The sequence below is a fragment of the Chelonoidis abingdonii genome, chromosome 2 (genome assembly GCF_003597395.2).
Source record: "Chelonoidis abingdonii isolate Lonesome George chromosome 2, CheloAbing_2.0, whole genome shotgun sequence".
NCBI classification, from domain to species: Eukaryota; Metazoa; Chordata; order Testudines; family Testudinidae; genus Chelonoidis; species Chelonoidis abingdonii.
Window position 1 is genome coordinate 119,970,579 of NC_133770.1, and position 24,726 is coordinate 119,995,304.

General features: G+C 46.3%; 1 protein-coding gene, 1 long non-coding RNA gene and 1 pseudogene across 2 annotated transcripts in view; 2 read left to right on the forward strand and 1 right to left on the reverse strand.

Annotated features, from left to right (window-relative positions):
• The window catches only part of TRIP13 (thyroid hormone receptor interactor 13), a 36,243-nt gene extending 23,955 nt beyond the window's left edge, over positions 1–12,288 (forward strand). Inside the window, exons 7-14 of the mRNA XM_032765561.1 lie at positions 241–313; positions 1,494–1,557; positions 1,749–1,835; positions 6,881–6,987; positions 9,206–9,359; positions 9,918–10,030; positions 11,227–11,296; positions 11,885–12,288. Of these exons, the coding sequence (XP_032621452.1) occupies positions 241–313; positions 1,494–1,557; positions 1,749–1,835; positions 6,881–6,987; positions 9,206–9,359; positions 9,918–10,030; positions 11,227–11,296; positions 11,885–11,980 (764 nt within the window). The 3' untranslated portion in view covers positions 11,981–12,288. The remainder of the gene's footprint in view (positions 1–240; positions 314–1,493; positions 1,558–1,748; positions 1,836–6,880; positions 6,988–9,205; positions 9,360–9,917; positions 10,031–11,226; positions 11,297–11,884) is intronic.
• LOC116816398 (U2 spliceosomal RNA) lies at positions 440–553 on the forward strand (annotated as a pseudogene).
• A 5,210-nt stretch (positions 12,289–17,498) lies between the features above and the next one.
• Positions 17,499–24,726, reverse strand: part of LOC142046342 (uncharacterized) — a 934,987-nt gene continuing 927,759 nt past the window's right edge. Inside the window, exon 3 of the long non-coding RNA XR_012655262.1 lies at positions 17,499–17,687. This is a non-coding gene — a long non-coding RNA (uncharacterized LOC142046342). The remainder of the gene's footprint in view (positions 17,688–24,726) is intronic.

Consider the following 24,726-nt stretch of genomic DNA (forward strand, 5'->3'; position numbering starts at 1 on the left):
ATCTCTGTTAACAGATGCAGTGTAGGCAGGGTGCAATTCTAGCACTAATGAAGATTTGGACACAGTGAACAATCTGTATAACTGTTCAAATTGGCAGCTATGGTAGTGTAGTGTGTTTATTTTATACTGTCAAATGTAATTAGTGCTGTTTTTGGAATTCAGTAGCTAAGGAGATGTCAGGCCATTTTATCTAGTATGTGTTCATGTGTAAATTATTATATGGATGTGGTTTGAATATAGGTCCTCCAGGAACTGGTAAAACTTCACTCTGCAAAGCATTGGCTCAGAAGCTGACCATTAGACTTTCATACAGGTAACTTTTGTTAATATTTTGGTTTAAAATACAGTTTACTTTGTTAAACATCTGTAACCCATTAAGGGTGGCTAAAATCTGCCACCAAGTATGGCAGGTTTTCTTTCAGGCATAGATTAGGTGCCGAGTGCTTCTCGGCTCTATGAGCTAAGATCAAGCACAGTATCTGTTCTTATCAGTTTAATATCTGATATGTTTCCTGGCTTGTTGAATGGCAAATGATCACATTTGTCATCTTATACTGAAGACACTGGGCCCAATTCACCAATGCCTTTTATTGTAGGCAGATACTTGCACCAGTGGATGTAAAACACTACACATTTAGAATGATAGTTTATTATGCCTACTTTGCACACTCATAAACTACAACAGAAGGTGAAGAGCCAGGCTGAATCAGGCCCACTGTTTTGTTTGCATACAAAATAGCCCACATCTTTAATAATTAAACAAACAGCTTTTAGAGCCAGACATATATTGGTTTTGTGTTGTTTATATTATAGATCAACACATCCTCCCTTACTCATCTTTCGTATTCAGACAGACAAGTAATAACATTCAATTTAACACTGCAAATCTTAGTAAACTAGGTAACTTTCTATTTTATAAATATTGTTCAATTATAGATCATTATTACTCCAAGTAATGCAGTTTGTCTCACATAAGTGTGTAATAGACATGGATTATATACTCTTACACTGAAATATTAACATATTTAATTCTAGGGTCAGCCATACGTAATTTAGCATTCCTGGCAATATCTTAAGAACTGATGAGAATTAGCTTGATACTTGTATTACTTTGTAGTATTAGCAATTACCAGAAAATAAGAATGAGGTTACTGGCATGGTAGTCTATACCTGAATTGTGCCTAAATAGTGTCAAATCTTAAATTTCTTTGACCAAAAAAAAATTGTGGAGAACATTAAGAGCAATCATATGCTGACATAAAACTGAGATTGAAATTTAGTTTGCAATAGTTATATTTTATATTCAGATACTTGTTTTAGTAATTACAAAGCACTAATGTTGTAAGAATTCTGACTGTTATGCTATGATGCCACAGTTCACAAAATTCTTTTTTTAAATATTGAGGATGTAAGCTGTAGTTATTGATTCCTTTGCAATCAACAGTAGAATTAATTTTACAATATAATTGTTGATGATTTCTCCCATATTTTAGGTACAGGTATGGACAGTTAATTGAGATAAACAGTCATAGCCTCTTTTCTAAGTGGTTTTCTGAGGTACGTGTTATCTAACTCATTACACTATTTTAGCTTTGTGGTACAGATAAACAGAATTTACTGTGATCTACAATAGGTATATTAGTTCTGGGAACCAACTTATATGTAGATACAATTAGAGTTGTAAATAATAAACTACAACTTGGAAAACTTTGTAAAAATAGCTTAATATATTTGTATTTTCTTTTCAGAGTGGCAAACTTGTAACCAAGATGTTCCAGAAGATTCAAGAGTTAATTGATGATAAAGATGCTCTTGTATTTGTACTGATCGATGAGGTATGATTTCAATGACATTAAGATGTGCAATTCCTTTAATTTATGGGAAAGTGAACTGGAATAAAAGATGATCACTTACATTTTTAGAGAAAATATAGAAGCATATTATGGCCTTGGCTACACTTGCAAGTTAGAGCACGTTGAATCAGCCCTGGGTGCCTTAATGCCTGAGGTGTTCATGCTAACAAGGCACTTAGAGCACCTGGACTCTGCAGCTGGCGTGCTCGTGGTAATCCACCTCCGCAAGAAGCATTGAGCTTGTTGCACCCTGACTGAAATGCCCAGGTGTCAGTGTGGACGACATGTTGCATTACTGCGCTGTGATGGGATCCGGAAAAGTCCCATAATCCCTTGAAGTCAAGTGACCACTCTTGTCATTGTTTTGAACTTGGCTGCACGCATGCGGATATCCCCTTTCAAAGCTCCGTTTCTAACAGCCAGCATGCTTACGTGCTCCCGGACAAAGCAAACCATTACTGTGGAATACTGCTGCTGCTGAGGCAGGCGTGGGGGCGGGGAGGGGGTTGGGGACTGATGTCAGGGTTTCCCCCTGCTTCTGTCTGAACTTACTAGACAGCATGCTGGCACACTCTCTGCCTCCCAAAACACACTGTCTCTCTCCCCACATACACACAACACACTCCCTGTCACATTCCTCTCCCCTATCCCCATTTGGAAAAGCACGCTGCAGCCACTTGGACACTGGGATAGTTACCACTATGCTCTGCTCTCTGTGGCGTTACAAGAGCTGCTAATGTGACTATGCCACTGTGCTTGCAGCTGACAGTGTAAACACATGGCAGTGTTTTCCCTGCTGCAGTCTCTAAAGGGTAGTTTAACTCCCGGCGCTCTACATCTGCAAATGTAGCCATGCTGTGAGTAATCTAATTATATTTAACTGTGTGTGTAAGAGTGGTAGAAGATATTTGAATTGCATCATTACAGCAAAGTGAGAGAAATGTAGTCTGAATTGTCAGACAAAAATTTCCAGCTGCAGATGGAACGGAAGGGGAAGTTCAGTTTCCTGTATAGGGCTCTGCTTTTGCTGGCTTCCTCCCTACACACTTTTACATGTACATATTGTAGCATTTTCTAAACTTTGAGCCCTAGTTTTGTTTTATCAGTAAGAGAAGAATTTAGTAATATAGAGCTCAGAAATTGTGGATTTAATGTGGTCTCTTAATCTGGTTTCACTATTAGATTTAGCTCACTACCTAGATGATCTTTTGATAGACTTCTTATATGGGCGACTTAAGAGTTTGCACCTTATTAGAACTTTATACTATTGAAGTCACATTCCTAAAGAATGTTTGCTTATTTGTTCAATTTACTGATTAGTCTGATACTCAGAATCATCACTTTAAAAAAAAAAAAAAAAAATGTTTTCTCTGTGGAACTGATAAAAGACTGTCTCAGGCCTGGTCTACACTACAGAGTTAGGTTGACATAAGCTGCTTTGCATGTGTCCACACTTAAATTTGTTTCATGCTGATATAAATTCTCTATTACGCCAACATCACCTCTCCAAGCAGAGTTCAGCCATGGTCAATGTACTGAAGTCGATGTAGCATGGGTATAGACACTGTTACCTATGTTGTTCCTAACAGTCCTCCAGCAGCTGTTCCACCATGCCCGACACTGACCACTGTGGTCACAGTTATGAATTCCACTTCCAAAGGGCCATGTATACCAGAAGCTCACCCCCTTAAAACCTCATGAATTCTTGAAATGCCTTTTCCTGAGACCCTCACTACCACCCTGCAGACCACTGGGGATACCTCTGAGGAGCCTGAGTCATAGGTCCTTGGGATGAACAGCGAGGAGGAGAAGGAGGGACATGAGATGGAGAGGGGGTCCAACTCTGCCACCAGACAGGATTTGTTTGAGACTCCACTGCAGTCCAGTCAGTCCCAGCAGTTGAGCATGGGCAAACCTGTTGTAGGATTTTCTTTTACTAGGAGAGGTAGTAGTACAACAAAGAGAGAGAACTTGATCTGCTTTTCATTCCCCTGTGGAGTGAGGTGGGACAGCTATGTGGAGCAATTCGTTAATGTAAACAGGAATGTGCCTTGAATCCTCCTGAGATCTTGATGAAACTTTCATGGAGGTACTTGGCTGTCCTCTCATGGAGGTTTCTAGGGATAGCGGACTTATTGCTTCCTCTGCAATAGGACACTTTCCCGTGCCAGTTGGTGATAGCTTCAGCAGACTCCATTCCAGTACACAGGCTATCAGGCTATAGGCGGCTTTGGTACTCCTGCAGTAGCTGTCGTCTCTGAGCTTTTGTCAAGAGTAACATATCAGCTAAGATCACTGCCGCTTGTGGAAAGTGGTGCCAATATTCATTGCTGTTGCCCTATACTCAGTTTCATGCAACCAGGCAATTCCCTCCTCATTTCCCTCACCCCTAGTTGGCCACACTAACCATGGCTGGGGCTGTGAGTGGCACTGTGCGTGATCATTCCCAAGGAGAAGTGTCAATAAGCAGGTCTTGTTTAAAATTTTAGGGGAGCAAGGCAAGGGAGTTCTGAATCTTAACTTTTGGTTTCTGTTGTGACTACACTGGCAGTGGTATCTGTGTTTTTTGCTGTCTTTGTGGCCCTAAGGACACCTGAGACAGATAAAGAGCAGAAAGCTGAAGACTAGGGAAGACATGTTCAGTGAGATCCTGCAAGCCATTGTTGCTGCATCAGACCATGAACAGAGGGCTTGGAGGATGACTATTACAGACTGTATGAAGAAGGAAAGAGCAAACGAGAGAGTCCCAACAGGAAAAGCAGGGATACACACCAGGACATAATGGTGCTTCTCCAGCAGCGAACACAAATGCTGCAGACTCTTGTGGACCTATAAGCTTGTCTCCCTTTGTAGTTCATAGAGAGCGATGTTACAGCATCTCCCTACACACATCCAACATTTCTTGTTGTATCTGGGGCCTCATCCCTGCTTCTGCCATTCCATGCTGAGGGACATTAAGGATAACCACAGTTTCACATACACTGATGTGTGAAAGCCACAGTTGCTGTATGCAGGGCTGACTCTAGGCATCAGCGAAACAAGCAGGTGCTTGGGGCGGCACATTTCCAGGGGGCAGCATTCTGGCCATCTTTTTTTTTTTTTTTTTAAACTCACTTCCTCCATTCTCACAGCCCTGCAGAAGCAGAGCCACGGAGCAGCTGGGGATCCGGCATGGGAGCTGAGAACCCATGAGACCCTAGGAGCTGTAGTTCCTTGCCTTGCTCCCTGCCTATAGAGCCAGCCCTGGAGCAGGGAAAGAACTACATTTCCCAGCAATCCCTAGGCAGCTATCAACAGGAAAGGGGTAGGGGTAGGGAGTGAGGTAGCTGAGTCATGCTGCAAGTTGAAAGGGGTGGCACTGTGAATGAGGAACAAGTGTACCCAAGGAGTAGAAGGCTTTGCCCCAGATTTCCCCTTCAGAAGACTTCCCCAGACTGTATTAGGGATACTGGTGTTGACCTCACCTTGCAGCCCACAAAGAAGGAATTGGATGGACTAAATGGACAGTGTACCTCTCTATCTGAAGCCTAGCAAGGGAGGTACATGGATCCCACTGGAATTTAAAATGAAAAGTAAGGGAGGGGAGGCTCTGCTGGGGGACTTCGGCAGCTTTAGATACAGGACCAGGCACGTAGGAGGATTTCCACTTCTGATCCATGGAAGCAGAAAGTGACTTTTCCTTTCCAGATTTAGCTAATATTCAGAAAGGGAATCTAGCACCTTCTTTCTTTTTTTTATTTCCTCAAAATTCAGGAGTGCTCAAGCTCAATTTGGGCAGCTGTTACTTCATTTCTCCCAAATCAAGTATACTGATCCATTGTAACTTGCTGTTGAAAAAGTAGGATAAGAAATGAAGAAGCAAGAAATGCTTCCCAGTGGTTTTTAGGACTGGAATTGCTATTTTCAACAGCTATTGCCCTTTTTAAGTTTTATCTGTTCAAAAGGAAGACAGTGATATTGCATTGGCAAATTCCCCATAGAAACAAAGAGTGGAACAAAAGAATAATAAAGGCATCTCAACTTTTCCTCAGTTATGTAGGACAGTCTTATAATATGCATCCAGATATCCTCCAATCACACAAGCTGAAAATTGTTCCACTTTACTGCAGTTCTATAACCATACGGGAATCAATCCTGTCTGTGTTCTGTGCACATCCAAAATTTCTGCTGAATGACTCGCCCTGGGGAGCGAGTTACCAGTGACCCAGGGCTGGGACAGCAGGAGGGTGCAGCTTGCAGGGGAGAGCCCAGGACTGGGGCGGCAGGGGAGTGCAGGTGGGGGGAGGGCATTGGTGGGGGGAAAAGGAGGGAGTCCAGCACTGGGACGGCAGGGCAGTGCGGGGGGAACCCAGGGTTGGGGTGGGGGGCAGCCAAAAATTTTTTTGCTTGGGGTGGCAAAAAGCCTAAAGCCGGCCCTGGCTGTATGTTAGGTAAAAGAGACATGAATGTTCTTTCCCCTTAATATATAAATGGAACAGAACTTAAGTTTTTAATATATTTGTTTTTAAATTGCACAGCTATTTCTTTGCACTGGTTTTGTTTGAACAAAATTCTATTTGGAAAATAATTCATCTATTAGTTCACAACATACACTGCAGAGTGCCCAGCAGTTCAGAAAGCACCCGCCTACTTGTTACCGTACAGTGTGACACAACTCACAGGATCAGTGACAAACAGTGTAATAATCATAAATGTACAGCAAGCACCTCAAAATTAATAGGTTTATTGACAGTGTCATATTCATAGATGTACATCAAGCACTACACTACACTCCCTGAAAGCAGTGATCTCTGCAGCCTCCTTTCCCACATTCTACCCAGACCTCCCTGTCAGCAATCATCCTCCCTCTGCACAGGTTCCTATCCACAAAGAAAATTTCAGAGAAACTACTCCTGATGTCTGAGTAGATTCCCAGCAATTTGAAAATTTATTGCCTGGATTATTTCACCACCTCCTTATCCCCAAAGTGCATTATACCAACTCTCTAACTCTAAACTTTTTTGTTTGGTTGGGTTTTTTTTGGGCAGGTAGAAAGTCTCACAGCAGCTCGTAGTGCTTTCCGAGCAGGCACAGAACCTTCAGATGCTATCCGTGTGGTGAATGCTGTATTGACACAAATAGATCAAATTAAAAGGTAACGTTCATAGTAGCCATATTGGCACAGCAAAACACCATTAGGAATTACCAAGTTGGGGTCTAATTTCAAAAATATTGAACATACATAGATAAATGATTACAGATTCCAATATCTGGCTTTATGCAATTCTCATTTAGAACCTTAATCCACAAATCTTAGACTGGTTAAATTGTGCTGAATTTTAAACTAGCCATCCCTACTGAGAAGAGTTGTTGTGATGGACATACCTAAGTGAGTCATGAGAGTTAACTGTCTACCCACACTTTAAAGTTAAGAGAAATAACTTCTGTTTGATGGTGGTGACAACTGCTGCTTTAACTGAGGAAAAGTGCTTTTTTTCTTGCTCTGAGACTTAGTCATTGGGTCATATTTTTGGATCCATAGCCATTTCTGGTTGTAGATCTAAAAAACAGCTATAGCCAAGAATGTTTTTTCAATATTTCTTTGGCAAGACAAAGAGATGTTGACCTTTCTGATTGATGTAGACTTTGCCCCTTTTATCCTTGCCTTGGCAGCTATAGCTTGGTTTATTGCAATGCAGTCTCTTTGAGATTGCTTTTGAGACCACTCGCAGGTCTGCAAGTGCTTGCTTATTTAGCAGCATGTCCTATATAGAGCATATTGCACCAGTATTCTTCGATTGCACTGGCTTTCAGTTAGTTCTCAGGATTGGTTCACATTTCTTTATGATTTGGGCCCTGCTATTGTAGAAATTGATTCTTATCCACACTCTGATTCAAAACCTGGGATGCTGACAGTCCCTAGATGTATATCTGGGAATAGGGTAACCTTGATGTGCTACTGAATCTTAGTTGAGGGGGGCCCTCTACCTAGGTCCACCACAGTCCAACTTTGAGCTTGAGGTCAAGGAACAAGTCCTATCAATACCTGCAGGATTTTTCTCACAGTGGCTTGAGTGGAAGGAGAGTCTTTCCTTTTGGTAGGGTCATTAATTTAAATAATTCTGACCTTACACATTTAGATTTGTTGTTTCCTTGGGCTTATGAATAAATTTGAAGGAAAAAATCAATGGAAATGCAGAACATCTTGGGTGTTTGTATTGTGTGTTAGCCAAGTGAAGTATTTCAATGTTATGTTTTACTTGGGTTTAATAAAAACAGACATGCAAAATTTTAAAACACAAATTCTACATTTGTGTGCATTGATGAGAAGTTGAGTAATTTTAATTATTATAATACAGTGCCTATTATAATCCATTTTTTGTTACTGTCTTACACTGTCTTACATGTGCAAGGCACCTTAAAACATGCTCAGGAGTGTTTAATTACTTTACTTTAAATTCTTATTACTTTAAATTCTTAAAAAATGCGAAGTGTTTTTGGGGGTATCTGCACTAATTCATGAGAAAGAAGGACAAAATATGCAGTCGCTAGTTTTCTTATTTCACTATTAACTTAAATAATTTAGTCAATGGGTTTTAGATTAATATGCTGAGAATTGTGTAAAGGTAGATATCTCTGGTCCATATTTCCTCAGCCTACCTGTGCTTTAGAAGTTCTGGCTGGGCTGTGGAAGGAGCGTGGTACTTGGAAGCAGCTGTCTTTCTTACCCAACAAATTAAAAACGGAATAAAAAAAAATCTAAATACATTTTTATGACGAAATTCACTGAAAGTGGGAATTATTTGTGGTAAAATTTTTAACTAAAATATTACATAATTCTAAATTTTTAAAGTTCATTATTCAATGTGGAGGCAAATTAGGGTAATTACCGTTGGACTAAAACAGAATATATGCTAGACAAAAAGTGCAAATTAAAAAGACTTGATGTTTTTTTCAAGTGAAATTAGTATTTATAAAAATAGGCTTGATTCAATAGTACTGGAAACTAAAGTCCTGTCTCACAAGCACAAGACAATATGGGCAGCAGCAGTCCAAACTTCATCCCACCTGATTATACCTCAGTGCTATTTTAGAAGAGGTTCCTTTCCAGGCTAACATACAGTTCAGCCTTCAGGGGATCTCTAGAAAAATTGCTGACAAAAGTGCTTTTGTGTGGAATATGTTCACTGTAAATTGAGACCTCCAAATCATTTCACTTAACATCTATCCAACAGTAACAAGTTGGCCACTTCTGATCTGGACCAAATTTACAGTCCTGACATAGAAGAGAAACAGTCACTTTGCCATGCCTTGAGGGATGATTCTCATGTGTAAGCGATAGAAATGATGTCTCTTTTTTCTGTGTTTTAAAGGTATCCCAATGTTGTAATTTTGACTACTTCAAATATTACAGAGAAAATTGACACGGCCTTTGTAGACAGGGCGGATATAAAGCAATATATTGGACCTCCATCTGCTGCAGCAGTATTCCGAATATATTTTTCTTGCTTGGAAGAACTGATGAAGGTAAAATTTTGCAAGTAAGATTCTTAACTTAGATGTCCTATTTTAATAATTGCATAAATGCTAACGATAATAGTACACAATTGTTATCCTATTTCTCCTTCTTGAGACTGCCTCTACTGAGCTACTCTGTAATCCACACAGCCGCACAACTTTTTAAAGCCGTATTTATAGACCAGGGGGCACATACAGACCCGTTGCACTGACCACAGGTATAAATGCCACCCTTGGCCCCCATAATAGTTCCTCAATCTGTCTCTGCCAGCCAGTGTGGTAAATGAACCGTAACACACTCTGCTTTTCTGCTTCTGTGTTACTGCTGAAATCTGTAAGCAGTTCATAAATCATTTAAAATTAAGGGTTGCGCTAGGATTAGTTAGGGAAAGTTATTTGATATGTCCTCTTAGCAGTGTAAAACACAGTATTTGTCAGTGGAGTCAGTAGTTATTCTGAAAACATACAAAGAGCAGAACTGTTGAGTAAGAAGTTGCCATTTTCATAATCTCATTTCAGAATAGAACTGCAGTTGGTCCTTTCAAATATCATTTTTCTTTTTATTAGCGTCAGATAATATATCCTCGACAGCAGCTGCTGACGCTCAGAGAGTTAGAGATGATTGGTTATGTAGAAAATAATGTGTCACGGCTGAGTCTCGTATTAAAAGAAATTGCAAGGTAAGGTTTTGTTATTTATTGATTCATCCATTTTATGTACAAAGTGAGCAACTGTGCTCGTGTGTGTGTGTGTGTAAAAGTAATTTGTGGAACTATTTCTAAAGTTGTTGGATATATTAGCAACAGCTAGAGTTCTGAAACTTCCCAGTTTCTTAATTGTTGTTGCAAATTGTCAAATTTGGTCAACTGTAAAATTTTTCAGTGTTCACCAGTGAACATGGGAATTTTTTTGCAAGCACCATCTGCTTCTGTCCTCCTGGATCTCAAAATGTATCAAAAATCTGCATGATCTTATGTCATCCCTGCCTCCTCCTTTGCTCTTTTAAGTTCTCATCAAATCACTCCCTGGGCTAGTGAGGTGCCTAAGGCTGTAGTGGCCACAGTTCAACATAAACAGCTCTGGCCTTCATCCCATCTGAGGATGCTGAGAGATCTCAGTAGTTCACTAGGAGGTGACCTTTTGGAGCACAAGTTAAGAAATGGGCAGAGGTGTGGGAGAGGAGGATTATGAATAGTTCTTTGCATTTACTTTGGTTTGATTTTTATTTGTTTTTTTGCTAAGAGGACTAAAGGGACAGATTTCACCACAATGTGAAAATCTGTGGAATAATAGAAAGCAGATTATTGGTGTTTTCACTAAGTAATTTTTTCTGATTTTTGTGGAGGTCTTAACAGAGCTCAAACAAAATATCAGAGCAGTAAAAGAATTTGAAAGTGTACCCTTGCAGAAGGGTCAGAAAAGTCTTCCTTAAAGCAACAGTATATCCAGTATATAATTAATAGTGCCCTTTCAAACAGTGAACTATGGTGTTCAGAACACAGTAGACTTGTCTGGGTTATTCCATAAAATGATAGGCACAGTAACTGAAATTAGCATTAACAAATGACAGCCTATTGGTGTATGTCAATTGAGCATTTTTGAATAGCACCCTGTATATGTGTATATATTTGTTTATTTGTAAAAGTAATACTCATGAAAGTAAAATATTTTGTAGGTTTGTTAGACATAACAGGTAAAGAATAGATGAAAGATTTGTATTTTCTCTCCTAGTGCTACGTAGTGCTAACTAGCAATAATGTGAGTTTCTCTGTAGAGAGATTCTTGGCAGAACCACAGAAAGCAAACCTCTTAATTTCTGGAAGGGAGATCTAGTATTTAGCAAAATAATAGTATGCACATCTCTGCTTCATTGTAGGAAAAGTGAAGGACTTAGTGGCCGTGTCCTGAGGAAACTTCCTTTTCTAGCACATGCACTTTATATTCAAGTAAGTTTATTTTATTCTGCTTTTTATTTAGGTGTGTTGGGAAGTCACTTTGGTGGAAGCTCCTGAGTGTGCCTTTTGAAAAAAGAAACCACCTTAATTTGAATTACATTGGGTCTGCTCCTGGCTGGACTGCAACCATTTTGTGCTACCTCATTATTTAAAAAGAGATTAAGAGAAACTACATATTTGCATATTTTGCAATTATGAAGGCAGGATTGATGTGGCCAGTAACTCCTATATCATGACACAACATCAATATTGCTTCTTTGTCACTTATTTTCCTTTAGTTGTTCTGTACGTTTTGATGCGGTCTGTCACATTTTTTTACAGTAATGTTGCTTGTTGGATTTTGGTGAGGTGAATTTACAGTCATGATATTGATTAAACCTCAAGAATTTGCTCAGGTTGGCTTAGATTTCCCTGTGCTAACTGGTGCAGAATCCCATAGCTGTTGTACATCATTTGGAAAATGCTAATAAGCGTGGCGCTAATTTTTTTTCTCCTCTCAGGTGTATTTGTCTGTAGAGCATTATGCCACCTACTGTTCTTTGAGACATTTGACAAAGATTTTTTCTTTTTCGCTTCCAGTGTCCTAACGTTACAATGGCAGTGTTTCTTCAGGCTCTTTCACTTGTAGTGGACAAACAATTTGAAGAAAGAAAGAAACTTGCAGACTGCTTTTGACATTCTGTTACTGTTCCACAACTATCTAGTCTCTATGATATGTTCCTTGTTACCACCGAAAACCACATTCTTCACCACACCACACATACCTTTTGTTCCATGTATAAAGATTGACTCAATTTGGATTAAGAAACTCAGGTGATCTAGTATTTTTTCAAAAACTTGATTTGTAAATATCAAGAATGTTTACAGTGCACCTTTTCAAAAGCTTTATTTCAAACTCCAGTCTTGGATACACTTCAAAACTGTTTAATTTCAAGAATGACCTTTTTACTCCTTCTTGTAATTATTAAAAATGTTTATCTCAATTCTGTTTTGTTTGTTAACCATAAAAACTTTTATATATGTGTATTCAGCATTTGTTTTCTTTCAGTTTTAATTCTTTTTTTAAAACATAAAGAACGTAAATTGTCTGGTCTCTGGTTCTAATATGTAATGCAAAAATTTTTACTACTTAAATCTCTAAAAAATATGAACAGGAAAAATTTATGGGTAAGAGTTTTGAAAGCACTCAGTGGCAACCTAACAGCTCACATTGAAACAGCCATTGAGTTTTACCACTGACTTCATGAGAACAGAGACAAAACTTTTGAAAATCCTACTCTATCTTAGCGTTTTTTTGAGATCAAATATGGCAAGTTTTCATAATTGTCTTTTAGAATTTTAGCCTTTATCAGTGCAAAGAAGCTAACTAAAGTACACTGTATTTGCCGAAGACCACCTTGTATAGAACTTATGCAGATAGCTGTTTATAAACATATAAAGAATTTGTTTTATGTACCTAAATTACAAAATTTATGCGAAAGACATTTTGTTGTGCAAAAGCTAAGAAAAACATTAACTATCTTTAGAAAGTGAAACAATATAAGAATTCTGTTTGTTTACCTAGTCGCTACATGTAGTCTCTAATACTACTTCAATAGAGAAAAAAGTTATTTTTTCAGTTAATTTTATGTACTTGTCAACACTTTAACTGACATCGGGTGAAACAGATTATTTGTTTGCAACTTTCACATAACAGGTGGAACAGTAACATTTAAATAGGAAATTGGCCCAGGGAAACAAGGGCAGCTGTAGTACCTGGAAACTATTTTTAACTTTTTTAATTGACTAGGTTTTAAGTTGACATTACCACTTTAACATACTTCATAACTACTGCTCCACAATATGGTTTAATGACTGTATGTCATTCATTTCTGTTTGTACCTGTTTAATCAATGTTATACATTTCTCATGAGATGGATGAGTTCCTCCATTGTCATGAATTGTTCATCATGATGAACACTGTATGATGTAAACTCTGCATTAAACAATTGTACAGAACTTTTCAACTCAGGCTATATAAGAATTCAAAGCTGACTTTTTTTGTTGATTAATGAAGATCACTACCCAGCTCGGGGTCTTTTGCATTTTCACAGATCATTAAGCAGTCAGACTGCAGGAAGAAGTTCCCTCTCCATCCTGTAGTTACCTTTGTCATCTCTCAAGCAGCTTTCTCAGGGTATGTCTATACTACAGGATTATCCGATTTTACAGAAACCGATTGTTTAAAACAGATTGTATTAAGTCGAGTGCACGTGGCCACACTAAACACAGTAATTCAGCGGTGTGCGTCCATGTACCGAGGCTAGCTTCGATTTCCGGAGCGTTGCACTGTGGATAGCTATCCCATAGTTCCCGCAGTCTGCCCCGCCCATTGGAATTCTGGGTTGAGATCCCAGTGCCTGATGGGGCAAAAAACATTGTCGCTGGTGCGTCTGGGTACAGCCTCACCCCTCCCTCCGTGAAAGCAGCAGCAGACAACCATTTCGTGCCTTTTTTCCTGCGTGAACTGTGCAGATGCCATACCACGGCAAGCATGGACCCTGCTGCACTCAAGACAGCAATCATGGACGTTTTAAAGACCTTGCGCATTCTCGTGCAGTCTATGCTGAACCAGGACCTGCAAAGCCAGGCGAGGAGGCGGCGGCTACAGCAGAGTGGCGACGAGTGATGAGGACATGGACACAGAATTCTCTCAAACTGCGGGCCCCAGCACGTTGGAGATCCTGCTGGTAATGGGGCAGGTTCTAGCCATGGGATGCCGATTTTGGGCCCGGGAAACAAGCACAGACTGGTGGGACCGCATAGTGTTGCAGGTGTGGGACGATTCCCAGTGGCTGCAAAACTTTCGCATGCATAAGGGCACTTTCATGGAACTTTGTGACTTGCTTTCCCCTGCCCTGAAATGCCAGAATAGCAAGATGAGACTCAATTATTAAGATGTGCCAAATGCAACCTTGTTAGTTGAATATCACATATGCTAGTGAAGGTGAATAGTGAGTTCACTTGAATGTAGTATAACCATTGTTCTGCTAAAATGGTATCTTTTTAAATATCTCTCCCTTTTTTCCCTCCGTCATGCAGCTTGCAAATTTTTCAAGCCTCCCTATTCCGTCCCAAAGGTTATCTCAGATAAGGCGGCGGAAAAAAAGACGTAGCAAGAGACAAAATGGTTCTTGGACATACATGGAAGTGACCTTGCAATGGAAGCCTCATCTGAATGAGTGGACGAGACGTCGCGGTATCAAAGCTACAAGGAAAGATGCCCAGTGACCGTGCAGAGCAGGAGGGCCACGAACGTGAGGTAGGGACGGTGCTCGAGATCGAAGTGGTGGCAGTAAGATCCAGTGTGGCAGTGACTGGCAATGCTTGGGGCTGTCCATGATCAAATCTGACATGCTCTCGCATATCGTGGAGGGCTTGCAGGAACCAGCAGCAGTCATCTGAGAGTGCCGCGCAGCCCTGAAACCACCTGTCCCGCCGCACCAGTCCTGGACCTTCCCACCCACAGACAAATGAGCAAGCAGGGGGGGAGGCCGGTGCACCGCCCATCGCTACCCCAGTGGGACAGCGCAACCAAGGCGCGGAGTTAAGGAGGATTTTAGTGCCCCTTCCCGCTAGCCTGCGCTCCAAACCCACCCGGGCCGATTGGCAGTCTGGCGGCCGCTTTGGTAATTGAAGAATGACAGATTTGGAAATGAGAGATGGACTTATGGGTCCTATATAAGCAAGCCGTGGTGTGCGAGTGGGGAGTGGGCTTGACATGGGAAGGAGTCAATCAAGGACGGTGGTGGGATCACAGGGAGAAACAATACACACAGCACACGGACCCGGGGCCAGGAGGAAAACGGGGGGCGAGGCGGGCGAAGGCACACGCGGGCCTGGGGGGGCGCGGGAAGCGCCGGGGGTGGCGGGCTGGGGCGAAGCCACGGCAGGGGGTTGCCGCGCCGCCCCACGCCTGCCAGAAGGGCGGCGCCCGACGCACAGATCGGGGGTAGCACCGGCAAGCATCAAAGAACAGAGGGGGCGGAGAGGGCCGAGGCACCCGGATAACCACCCGGCCCCCCGCACCAGGGGGCCGTGAGCGCCGCAGCACCAGGACGAGAAGAACGCGGGGGGGGAGGCGCCAGAGGGGGGCGGGCGGAGGCGGAGGGAGGCTGAGAGGGGCGCCAGCACGGCTGGAAACGGCCATAGGCACAGGGCAGACGCACCCAGCGGCGGCGCGGCGCAGCCTGCAGGTGAACAGCGCCGGACGACGGGCCGGCGGCCGGGGGGAGGGCGGCAGGAGCCAGGCCAGCAAGGGTGCGGGGCCCCGGGAGAACGACAGACAGGGGCAAAGACCACGGAGGGTCGGGGCGGGAAGGAAGTCCCGGACTGCAAGCCGGGGAACAGGGAGGAGGGGGCCGGAACAGGCAAGGGGCAGGAAACCCGCCCGGCCAGCCACGGGGAGGGGGTGAAACGGCCCGGGGAGGCCACCAGGGCGGCATGACCAGGAAAAGGACCCCGGGCGGTGAGGAGGGGGCGCGGGCCAAGGGCAGGAGAGGGGGCCAGCGAGCGGCGTCCCACCACAGGGAGGAACCCGGGCCAGCAAAGCCAGCACTGAGGACCGGGCACAGTGCCCAGGAGGCACAACCGGGCGTAGCAGCAGGCGGAAGAGGGGGGCGACGGGCAGCAAGCAGCCCCAACAGGAGAGGGGCCACACGCCAGGAGGCCGACCGGACCGGAGCGGCGGGCGGGATCAACGGCGCAGAGGCGAGGCCAACGCGGGGCGCAACGGGGAGTGGCGGCCCGCAGCGGCGAGGCGGGCAGGCAGGGCAGGGAAAGCAAGGGCACAAGGGGCCAGGAAAGGCCCTGGATCAGGCGAAAGGGGGGCAGCACGGGGAAGCGGACCACACCGGCACACGAGGCGGGCCCACCAGGGCGGGAGCGGGGGGCCCGGCGCCCAAGAAGCGGCGCCCAGGGCGAAGAACGGCGCCCTAGGACCAGCAGGAGCGCCAACGGGCGGGGCCGCAGGGGAGGGAGAAGGCGGGGGCCAGGGCCGAGCACGCGGCGCCACTCGGCGGAGCCGCCGCCGCCGCGCCGGGGCGGGCAGGGGCCGGGGGCAGCAGAGACGGCACGCAGAAGGCGCAAGGTCGAAAAACGCCAGGAGGGCGGGCGGGAGGCAAGCGGGGCCAGCGGGCCGGGTAGGGAGCGGCCACGGGCACGGCAGGAAAAGGCACGAAGGGGGGGCGGCGGCCGGGGGCAACTGAGGGAGGGGGAGGGGACCCAGACGACCAGCGACAAGGGGGGGCGCCAGCAGGCACGGCGAGCGAACCAGAAGGCCAAGGCGGGCAGACGTCGGGAAACGAGGGCGAGAGCGAGCCACCAGGTGCAACGGCGCCGGAAGCGAAGCAGCCGCGGGGACAGGGCACGCACACGACGGAAGGACGGGGAGGGAGGGGGCACGGGCACGCGACGGAAGGACAAGCGGGGGAAACAAAGCGGGGGCGGGGAAAAGCGGAGAAGCCTGAGGAGAGACAGGACCCGGAAGAAAGCTGGGGAGAGAGGACAAAGGAACGACAGGAGGGAGAGGAACGCGGCCGCAAGGCGGACGGCGGAGGACGCGGGGGAAAAGCAAAGACCCCGAGCGGGGGGAGGGAGACGGCAGGAAGCAAAAAAAAACGGCAAGCGTGAGCGGAGAGGTAGCGGAGGGGAAAAGGCTGGGACAGGGGGGAAGGCAGGGGACAGCAGACCGAGGGAGGCAGCGAGGACAAAGGAGGACAAGGGAGGAACGCAGCCAGCGCAGGCGAGAAAGGGAAACAGGGAGGGGAAACACGGACAAACAGAAAGGAAGACAGACAGGCGGATACCAGAGGGGGGAGCAGGAGGAGAAGGAGGGAAAGGGAAGGGCAACGTAAAACGAGGCAAGGAAAAAAGGGAAAAAGAGGGCCGGGACGACAGCGCGGGGCCGGGGCAGGGCCGAGGGAAAGGGACGGGGGCCACCGGGGAGGGAAAGGGCAAACAAAAGCGATGGCGCACGCCGAGGGCAGGGAAAGGGGGACAAGGACAGGAAAAGGAACGGAGAAAAAGAACGGGGCGCTGGAGGAGGAGGAGGAGGACGACAAGGAGCGACGAGGGAAACAAACAGAAGTGCTGCCACCTTTCATCTCGAGCGTCTCTCCTCTTCACGTTTGTCCTCTCTCCTCTCGTTGCGTCCCTCCTGTCCTCATGTTCACTGGCATCTTTTCTGTAATTTGATACCACGTCCTTCCACTCATTCAGATGAGCTCTTTCATTGCGGGTCACTTCCATGATTTCCGAGAACATTTCGTCTCGCGTTTTTTTTTCCACCACCTTATCTGAGATAGCCTTCGGGATGGAGTAGGGAGGCTTGAAAAATTTGCAGCTGCATGAGGGAGGGAAAAAAGGGAGAGAAGTATTTAAAAAGATACATTTTACAGAACAATGGTTATACTCTTTCACGGTGAACAACACTATTCACCTTACATAGCACATGTGATTTCACTACAAGGTCGCATTTTGCATCTTAATATTGAGTGCCTGCGGCTCTGGTGTTAGAGATCTCACAGACGCAGGTCTGGGCATCAGAATTCAGCTTGCATGCGGCCATGGTAAGCCATTGTCTTTCTTCTGCAGCCTTCATATGTCCAGCACCCTCTTTTCCCAAATAGCAAGCAACGGCTGTTGAGTGCAGCTTCTTTCCTGTTAACATGCAGCAGCAACCACCCCCATCCAATTCTCTGGGATGATCGCTTCACCCCTCCCCCCACTGCGTGGCTGATATCATGGAAGATCAGAGCTAAACACCCACCACCACCACGTGGCTCCCTGCTAGCCAAACGTGAAAAAGCTCAGCGCCAATCACCTCCCACTCTTCCCCCTGCTTGGCTACCTGCAGGGAAGGATTTCTTTTAAGCCACAGGCAGACAGTAGGAATGGCCATCTCTGTCCCCTGTTCCTGAATTTCAACTAGGTTACCAGGAACGATATCACTCTCCTGAGGATAACACAACAAGATAAAGAACAGATGTTGCTTGAATGCCAGCAAACACCGGGACCATACACAGCTAGGCTTTGTCATGCAATAATACCAGATTACTTGCTACATCCATGATGTGGTCAAGTGTCCTACCATGGAGGACGGAATAAGGCTGCCCTGCCCAGAAACATTCTGCAAAGGCTTTTGGAGTACCTCCAGGAGAGCTTCATGGAGATGTCCCTGGAGGATTTCTGCTCCATCCCCAGACATGTTAACAGACTTTTCCAGTAGCTGTACTGGCCGCGAATGCATCCCAAGTCCTCAGGGTAAATTAATCATTTAAAAAAAGCTTCCTTTTAAACCATGTTTTATATTTACAAAGGTACACTCACCAGAGGTCCCTTCTCCAGCTTCATGGTCCAGGATACTGCCTTGGGAGGGTTGGGAGCCTTTCAGTCAGGCTGAGAAAAAGATCCTGACTGTTGGGGAGAATGGAGTGCTGTGTGCTCTCCTCAAGCTCGTCGTCCTCTTCCTCCTCATCTTCCCCTCTGCAGAATCCTCAGGCAAGGCTAAGATTACCCCCACTTTGGAATCCACGGACAGGGGTGGGGTACTGGTGGTGGACCCCCCTTAGAATTGCATGCAGCTCAGCGTAGAAGCGGCATGTTTTCGGCCCTGCCCCGGATCTTCCATTTGCTTCTTTGGTTTTCTGGTAGGCTTGTCTGAGCTCCTTAACTTTCACACGGCACTGTACTGAGTCCCTGGTGTGGCCTCTCTACATCATGGCCTTGGAAATTTTTTCAAATGTTTTTTCATTTCATCTTTTGGAACTGAGTTCTGTTAGCATGGAATCCTCTCCCCATATTGTGATCTGATCCAGTACCTCCTGTGCTGTTCATGCTGGAGCTCTTTTTCGATTCTCCGGAGACTGCATTGTTACCTATGCTAATGAGCTGTGCTTGGTCACCTGTGCTGGTGAGCTCTCCACACTGGCCAAACAGGAAATGAAATTCAAAAGTTCGTGGGGCTTTTCCTGTCTGTCTGGCCAGTGCATCTGAGTTCAGATGGCTTTCCAGAGCAGTCACAATGGTGCACTGTGGGATACTGCCCGGAGGCCAATACTGTTGAATTGCGGCCACACTAACCCTAATCCAACATGGCAATACCAATTTGAGCGCTACTCCCTTCGTCAGGGAGGAGTACAGAAATTGGTTTTAAGAGCCCTTTATATCAATATAAAGGGCTTCGTTGTGTGGACGGGTGCAGGGTTAAATCGGTTTAATGCTGCTAATTTCGGTATAAATGTGTAGTGTAGACCAGGCCTTAATCTCTACTTGGGTGTTTCCCTCCGGGGTGGCTGTTATAGATTTGGCAGTGCACCACATCTGCTTCAGTGTCCCTACATCTGGCTGGAGTCTCAGCCATCACTGCACTCTGTTCTGCTTCTGGGCCCCTGTTAAGGATAGGCAGAGAGCTTATTTCTCTGTTCGGGGCTTTAGAACACAGAAAATTTCCTCTCACGTCAATGGGTCTTGTCCCTCTCTTGGCTAAAGAGGTAGTCTCATCACTTCTTGCCTCAGGTAGTTGTCTGTATACAGTAGGGATGTAACTTGTTTCATGCAGGAGGGAGTTGCCACCCCTCCCGGTTAGCCCATGAGGTAATGCAAGGCTCAGTTCTCTACCATTGCCCCATCACAGAACTGTCAGTGGAAAACCATCAAAAACAACTGCAAACAATCAAAGCCACTCTGGTTAAAAAAAAGAACATTATAACAGATGGAATTCTGTCTCTGAATAGACAAAACTGTTTCATTATAACACAGATTGGGGAAAGGCACTTTGGATCCATTCCTGGAGGAACCATCTTGTTGAAGAGGGGTGTTTTCCATGAAATATTGGATCCTGGTCCCTGGGAAGCCAGCAAAGTCTGCAACTGACCTGGGGGAAACCTTCTTTATTAGATTACTTTTCCTATTAACAAGTGTAGGCCTTAGTTCACATTTTCTGATGTATATATTTTTATTGTAATTTATTGTATTGTTTCTATCACTAGGGTGACCAGATGTCCTATTTTTAAAGAGACAGTCCCAAATTTAAGCCCTCCTGCAGGTGTCCCAACATTTTCTTAAAAACAGGCAAATTGTCCTGTACTTTCTGTCTTTCTTCCCCCCTACACCCCCCATCAGCACTGGCAGGTCCTGCTGCTGGCTGGATCTCTGCTCACCATCCACCCACTAGTAGAGAATGGGGGTCCTGTGGCCGCTGATGAGTGGGGGTAGAAGGCTGGTGACAGGGCGAAGATGGAGTGCGCAGGGCTAGCTGCTCTCCCAGTTGGTCCATCAGCGCAGCCTCTGCTGCATGCTGGCTCTCAAGCAGCAGGGCTCCATCCCCTGTCCCGTTTCTGGCCAGTGCTGGCTGCGAGCTGCTGAGGCTATTGTGTGTGGGAAGGCACCAGGCAGCAGACGGTTTCATATTGCCTCTGCTGCCCACCCATTATCGCTTTACGTGCTTCCCCTTCTTGCTGGCCTTTCCCTGCTTTGGCCTCCCACCCCTGCTGTTCCTCTGTATTCTTCTCGCTTCCCACCAGTGGGGCTTGTCCCACACCCAATGCTGTATGGAGAACCAGTCCCTGGGCAGAGCGCTCAGCTCACTAACAGCTTGGCCAGGAGGCTCCTTCCTTCCCCAACTGCCTCTGGCTGGGACGGCACCCCAGGAAAGCCCCAAACCCTCCAGCCTGGGGCACTGGCGAGGAGGAGTCGAGCCCTGTGTGTGCCAAAGCCCCACACAGCGCTGGCACAGAGAAGCGGCTCTGCCCCTCAGCTAACTCTGGAGTGGCAAGGGGGCGGGAAGCTATTTTCCTGCCCCAACCCTGCAGGCTCCACAGCAGTCCCCCAGGCAAGGGATTAGCATCCTCTTCACCCATCCCTCTTCGCACCCTGGATCCTGCCCCCAGGGAGCACAGGGCTGCTCTGTCCCCACCCTCTGCTGAGCCACCTCTCTGGCTGGGTTTCCTGAAACCCGTGCAGTCAAGTTCCCTGGGTCCTGGTGCACAGCACAATGCATTCTTAATGCTTAACCCCTTCCTGCCTGCTTAGTAGTCCAGGGACAGAATTCCACTGGGTTATGTGAGTGGTCAGCAGCAGTCTGGAGGTATTAGCTGCCTTTTGACACCGTATGGGCAGGAAGGAACAAGCTGCTTCCAGCCACACAGATGTGGGGGGAGCAGAGATGAGCTCTGCAATGACAGGGGGCAAGTCATCCCCTCCCCGTCTCCTCCTTCCCTGCAGCTGGAAGCAGCTCCCTTTTCTTCCTTTCCACATAGAGCTGAAAGGCTGCTGCTGGCCACATTCTGGTGTGAACCCTGACAGAAATATGGGAAGCGGGGCATGTGATCCTGCATGCCCTCCTTCACATGTTGCCTTGGGAAGACACGGTGCCAGGTAACAGAAGAGATGGGTCTGTCCCAGGGGTCCAGCCAGGCATGGAGGGCAGAGAGCACCGGACAAGAAGAGTCCAGTTGGTCGGTCATCCCCCTGTGTGAGAGAGGAGTACGGGAGTGTGTGTTGTGGGAGGGAAGGAGGGAGGGGTGCACATCACCCCTCCCCGTGTGAACCCTAAAGCCTTAAAGATAAGGTAAATAAAAAGAATCCAACTATACAGTATTTCTTTTTAACAGGAGCTCAGCCAACTTGAGGTTAACTTGTACTGCATAGTTCCGATTGATTGCCATTGAATTTGCTCGAATACAAGTAATTTTACCAGGTGTCTGATACTCAGCATAGGGAAATATGGTCATCCTACCATGGAACCTAGGGGCTGCGACCTCCGGCAGGAAGGAGCCAGGTGGTTGTTGGAATGACTCTAGGCGGAATGCTATGGGATGGCTCTCTAATCACCTCTTCACTCTGCTTCCTCCCACCCCCACCTTTGGGGTAAGTCTATCATCTCCTCCTTAGCTATCAGCTGCTGTGTGTGAGCTGGAAACTAGATAAGGCAGTAGAGAGGTTGCACAGCAGGATCCATTGCAGCTCAAGTTTTCCTGCTTCTCACAGCCCAGAGGAATGCATGACACTCAGACTATCACTGCATTAGTTTCCCACATGTGAGTGTGGCAGGAAAGGACACGTGACACGTTTGCAAACAGCTTCTTCTGGACTGCTGAGGTGGGGGAAGAGCAGCCAGATTCCATCAGGCTCCTTAGGAGCTCTGAGGAAGCTCTGGGAGCTAGAGAGAGGTCTCTGGGATCCTAAGAATTTGCAAGTTTGGAGACATGTGGCTCTTACTTAGTCCATGGTACCCTGCCATGCTCCCTTACAGAGCCGCATTAACAGACAATTCTGCAAGTGACCCCCATGCCTCTCTATTTCTTTGGCCACATGTATTGTGTTCTTTTTCTGGTGGCTAGTCCAGAAATAGAGGAAAAGAGCTCACTACTGCTACCACCTGAAGGATTTGTTGGGTTGAGGTCAGCTGTAGAAGCAGACAATAGCAACAGAATCTGAGATTTCAAACTCCTACAGTGACCTCTTACCTTTATAGACCTGCCCTTTCATCATACACAACTATTTTAAAGTTTACTGTGATAGTAAAAAGACCCATTTAAAATTCTTCACTACACAAGACAAAGCCTGCAGTATTCAACATTAACTATTTTTTTCTATTCTTCTGGTTCCTGAACTGCTTTTCCTCCCTGCAGCCACCAGCCACATTCAAGTTCTCCCTCTTCTCTACCCGGCTGTGCTCACTTGACTGCAGCAGCTCAGCAGATGATACAGCTTTGCTCTTTTGCTTCCATTCTTCACTTCTTTGGATGGCTGCCTGATGGAAATACCTGAGTCCTCTGTCTAGGCACGCAGGCCCAGCAGCTAAAGCCAAAGCCCCACTGAGAGCAGTGGGAGATAAGCCTGAACTGTCAGGCGTGGAGACTTGGCCCTTGGGGACTCCAGGCACTGCAGCTGCTGCCACCTACATGGTGAATTCTCCACCCATTGCCAAACAGCTCTTCCACATACTGCAAGCTGGTATCACTAGCTGACTAGAACAGAAACCCTTTGTCAGAGCAGGAGATTCTCTTCAATGCTACACTCTTTGCATGGCTCCCAGAGGGTCACGGTGAAACACAACTGGGCAGTCCGTAGGAGTCTCTCCAGGAGCTCCCTGCTCAGTCACTTGACACCTACTAGCAATGGTCTCTGACAGTGTCATTGCAGAAGGGGGCTCAGCGCATTGTCTCTTCTATGGCTTCCTGAATGAGAGGGAGTTTAGTCTTGTCATTTAAGGACTGTCTGTGAGAGTCAGAGCTGCTGGGTTATCTGGCTTTGGAAATGGTTGGAGTCTAGTGGTTGGAGTTGGACTGGTATCAGTACCGTGTTTCAGTCCTACCTCTGTGGGTGACGTGCGTGACCTTGCAGCCAGTTGCTTTCTATCCCTGTGCCCCAGCTAACAGCAATAATACTGACCCCCCTCAGAAGGGCTGACAGGGGTCATCACTGTCATGGCTCAAGTTGGAGTGAGTTGTGCTCCTGGTAGTGAAGGGCCCAGATGCCCATGGTGTCTGTATGTGGCCATGGTTGTACTCACCTAGCATTACAGGCTGTTTAGCATGGTCCTGGCCATGCGTAGGTATCTGCTCCTGGCCCTCTCTGGCACACAGCTCCATCACACACCAGGACATGGCCCACCAAGGACAATCTATTTGCTCCCATCTGGTGTTTAGCTCCTCGATGGATGGTGACAATCAGGGTTCTGTCACCTCAGGGGGAGAAGAGAGAGTCTGAACCCCAAAGAATAATCAATTGAATCAATTGATTCAATGCGAAATTATTGTGCCATACAGGTACATCATAAGGTCCTCTCATGGACTGGTAACTGGTTAAACACTGCTCTGCACTGACTGCCCTGACCATGGGTGGCCCAATGGCGCTCAGGCAGCAGAACACAGTGGAAACGTGGATCATCCATCTCTCATTTCCAGACCTCCCCAGGGTTAAGATAAAACCCCTTCTGCCCTTGCCCACTGTGCTCACCTCCAAGATGTGCTGGAGTTTGTCTGTGCTGGGGGTTGCTCTCAGTGAGCTCTTCAGCATGGCATCCATGGCTCTGGGCAGGCCTTGTTCAGAGCCTGCCAGTGGAGGGAGATCATGAGTCAGAGTTATGGAACCTGGGGCTACACCTGCCAGGGTTACAGCTGCCTCTGCAGTCCTTGCCCAGAGCAGCTCTCTGCAGAGGGCCTGCTGCACAGCAGGGTATGGAACAGCCAAGCTGCTAGGGATGGGAGCTGGGCTTCCCGGCAGAGTCCAGGAACCAAAGCACAGCATCTGCAAGGAAGGGATTCCCCACAGAGGGGTAACATCATCTCTCACGGAGGGGGAGTCTCCCCCTGACACTTGATTAATCCTATGGCCTGTTTCCATCTCTGCCCACTGCACCCGCAACTTAGCTGTTC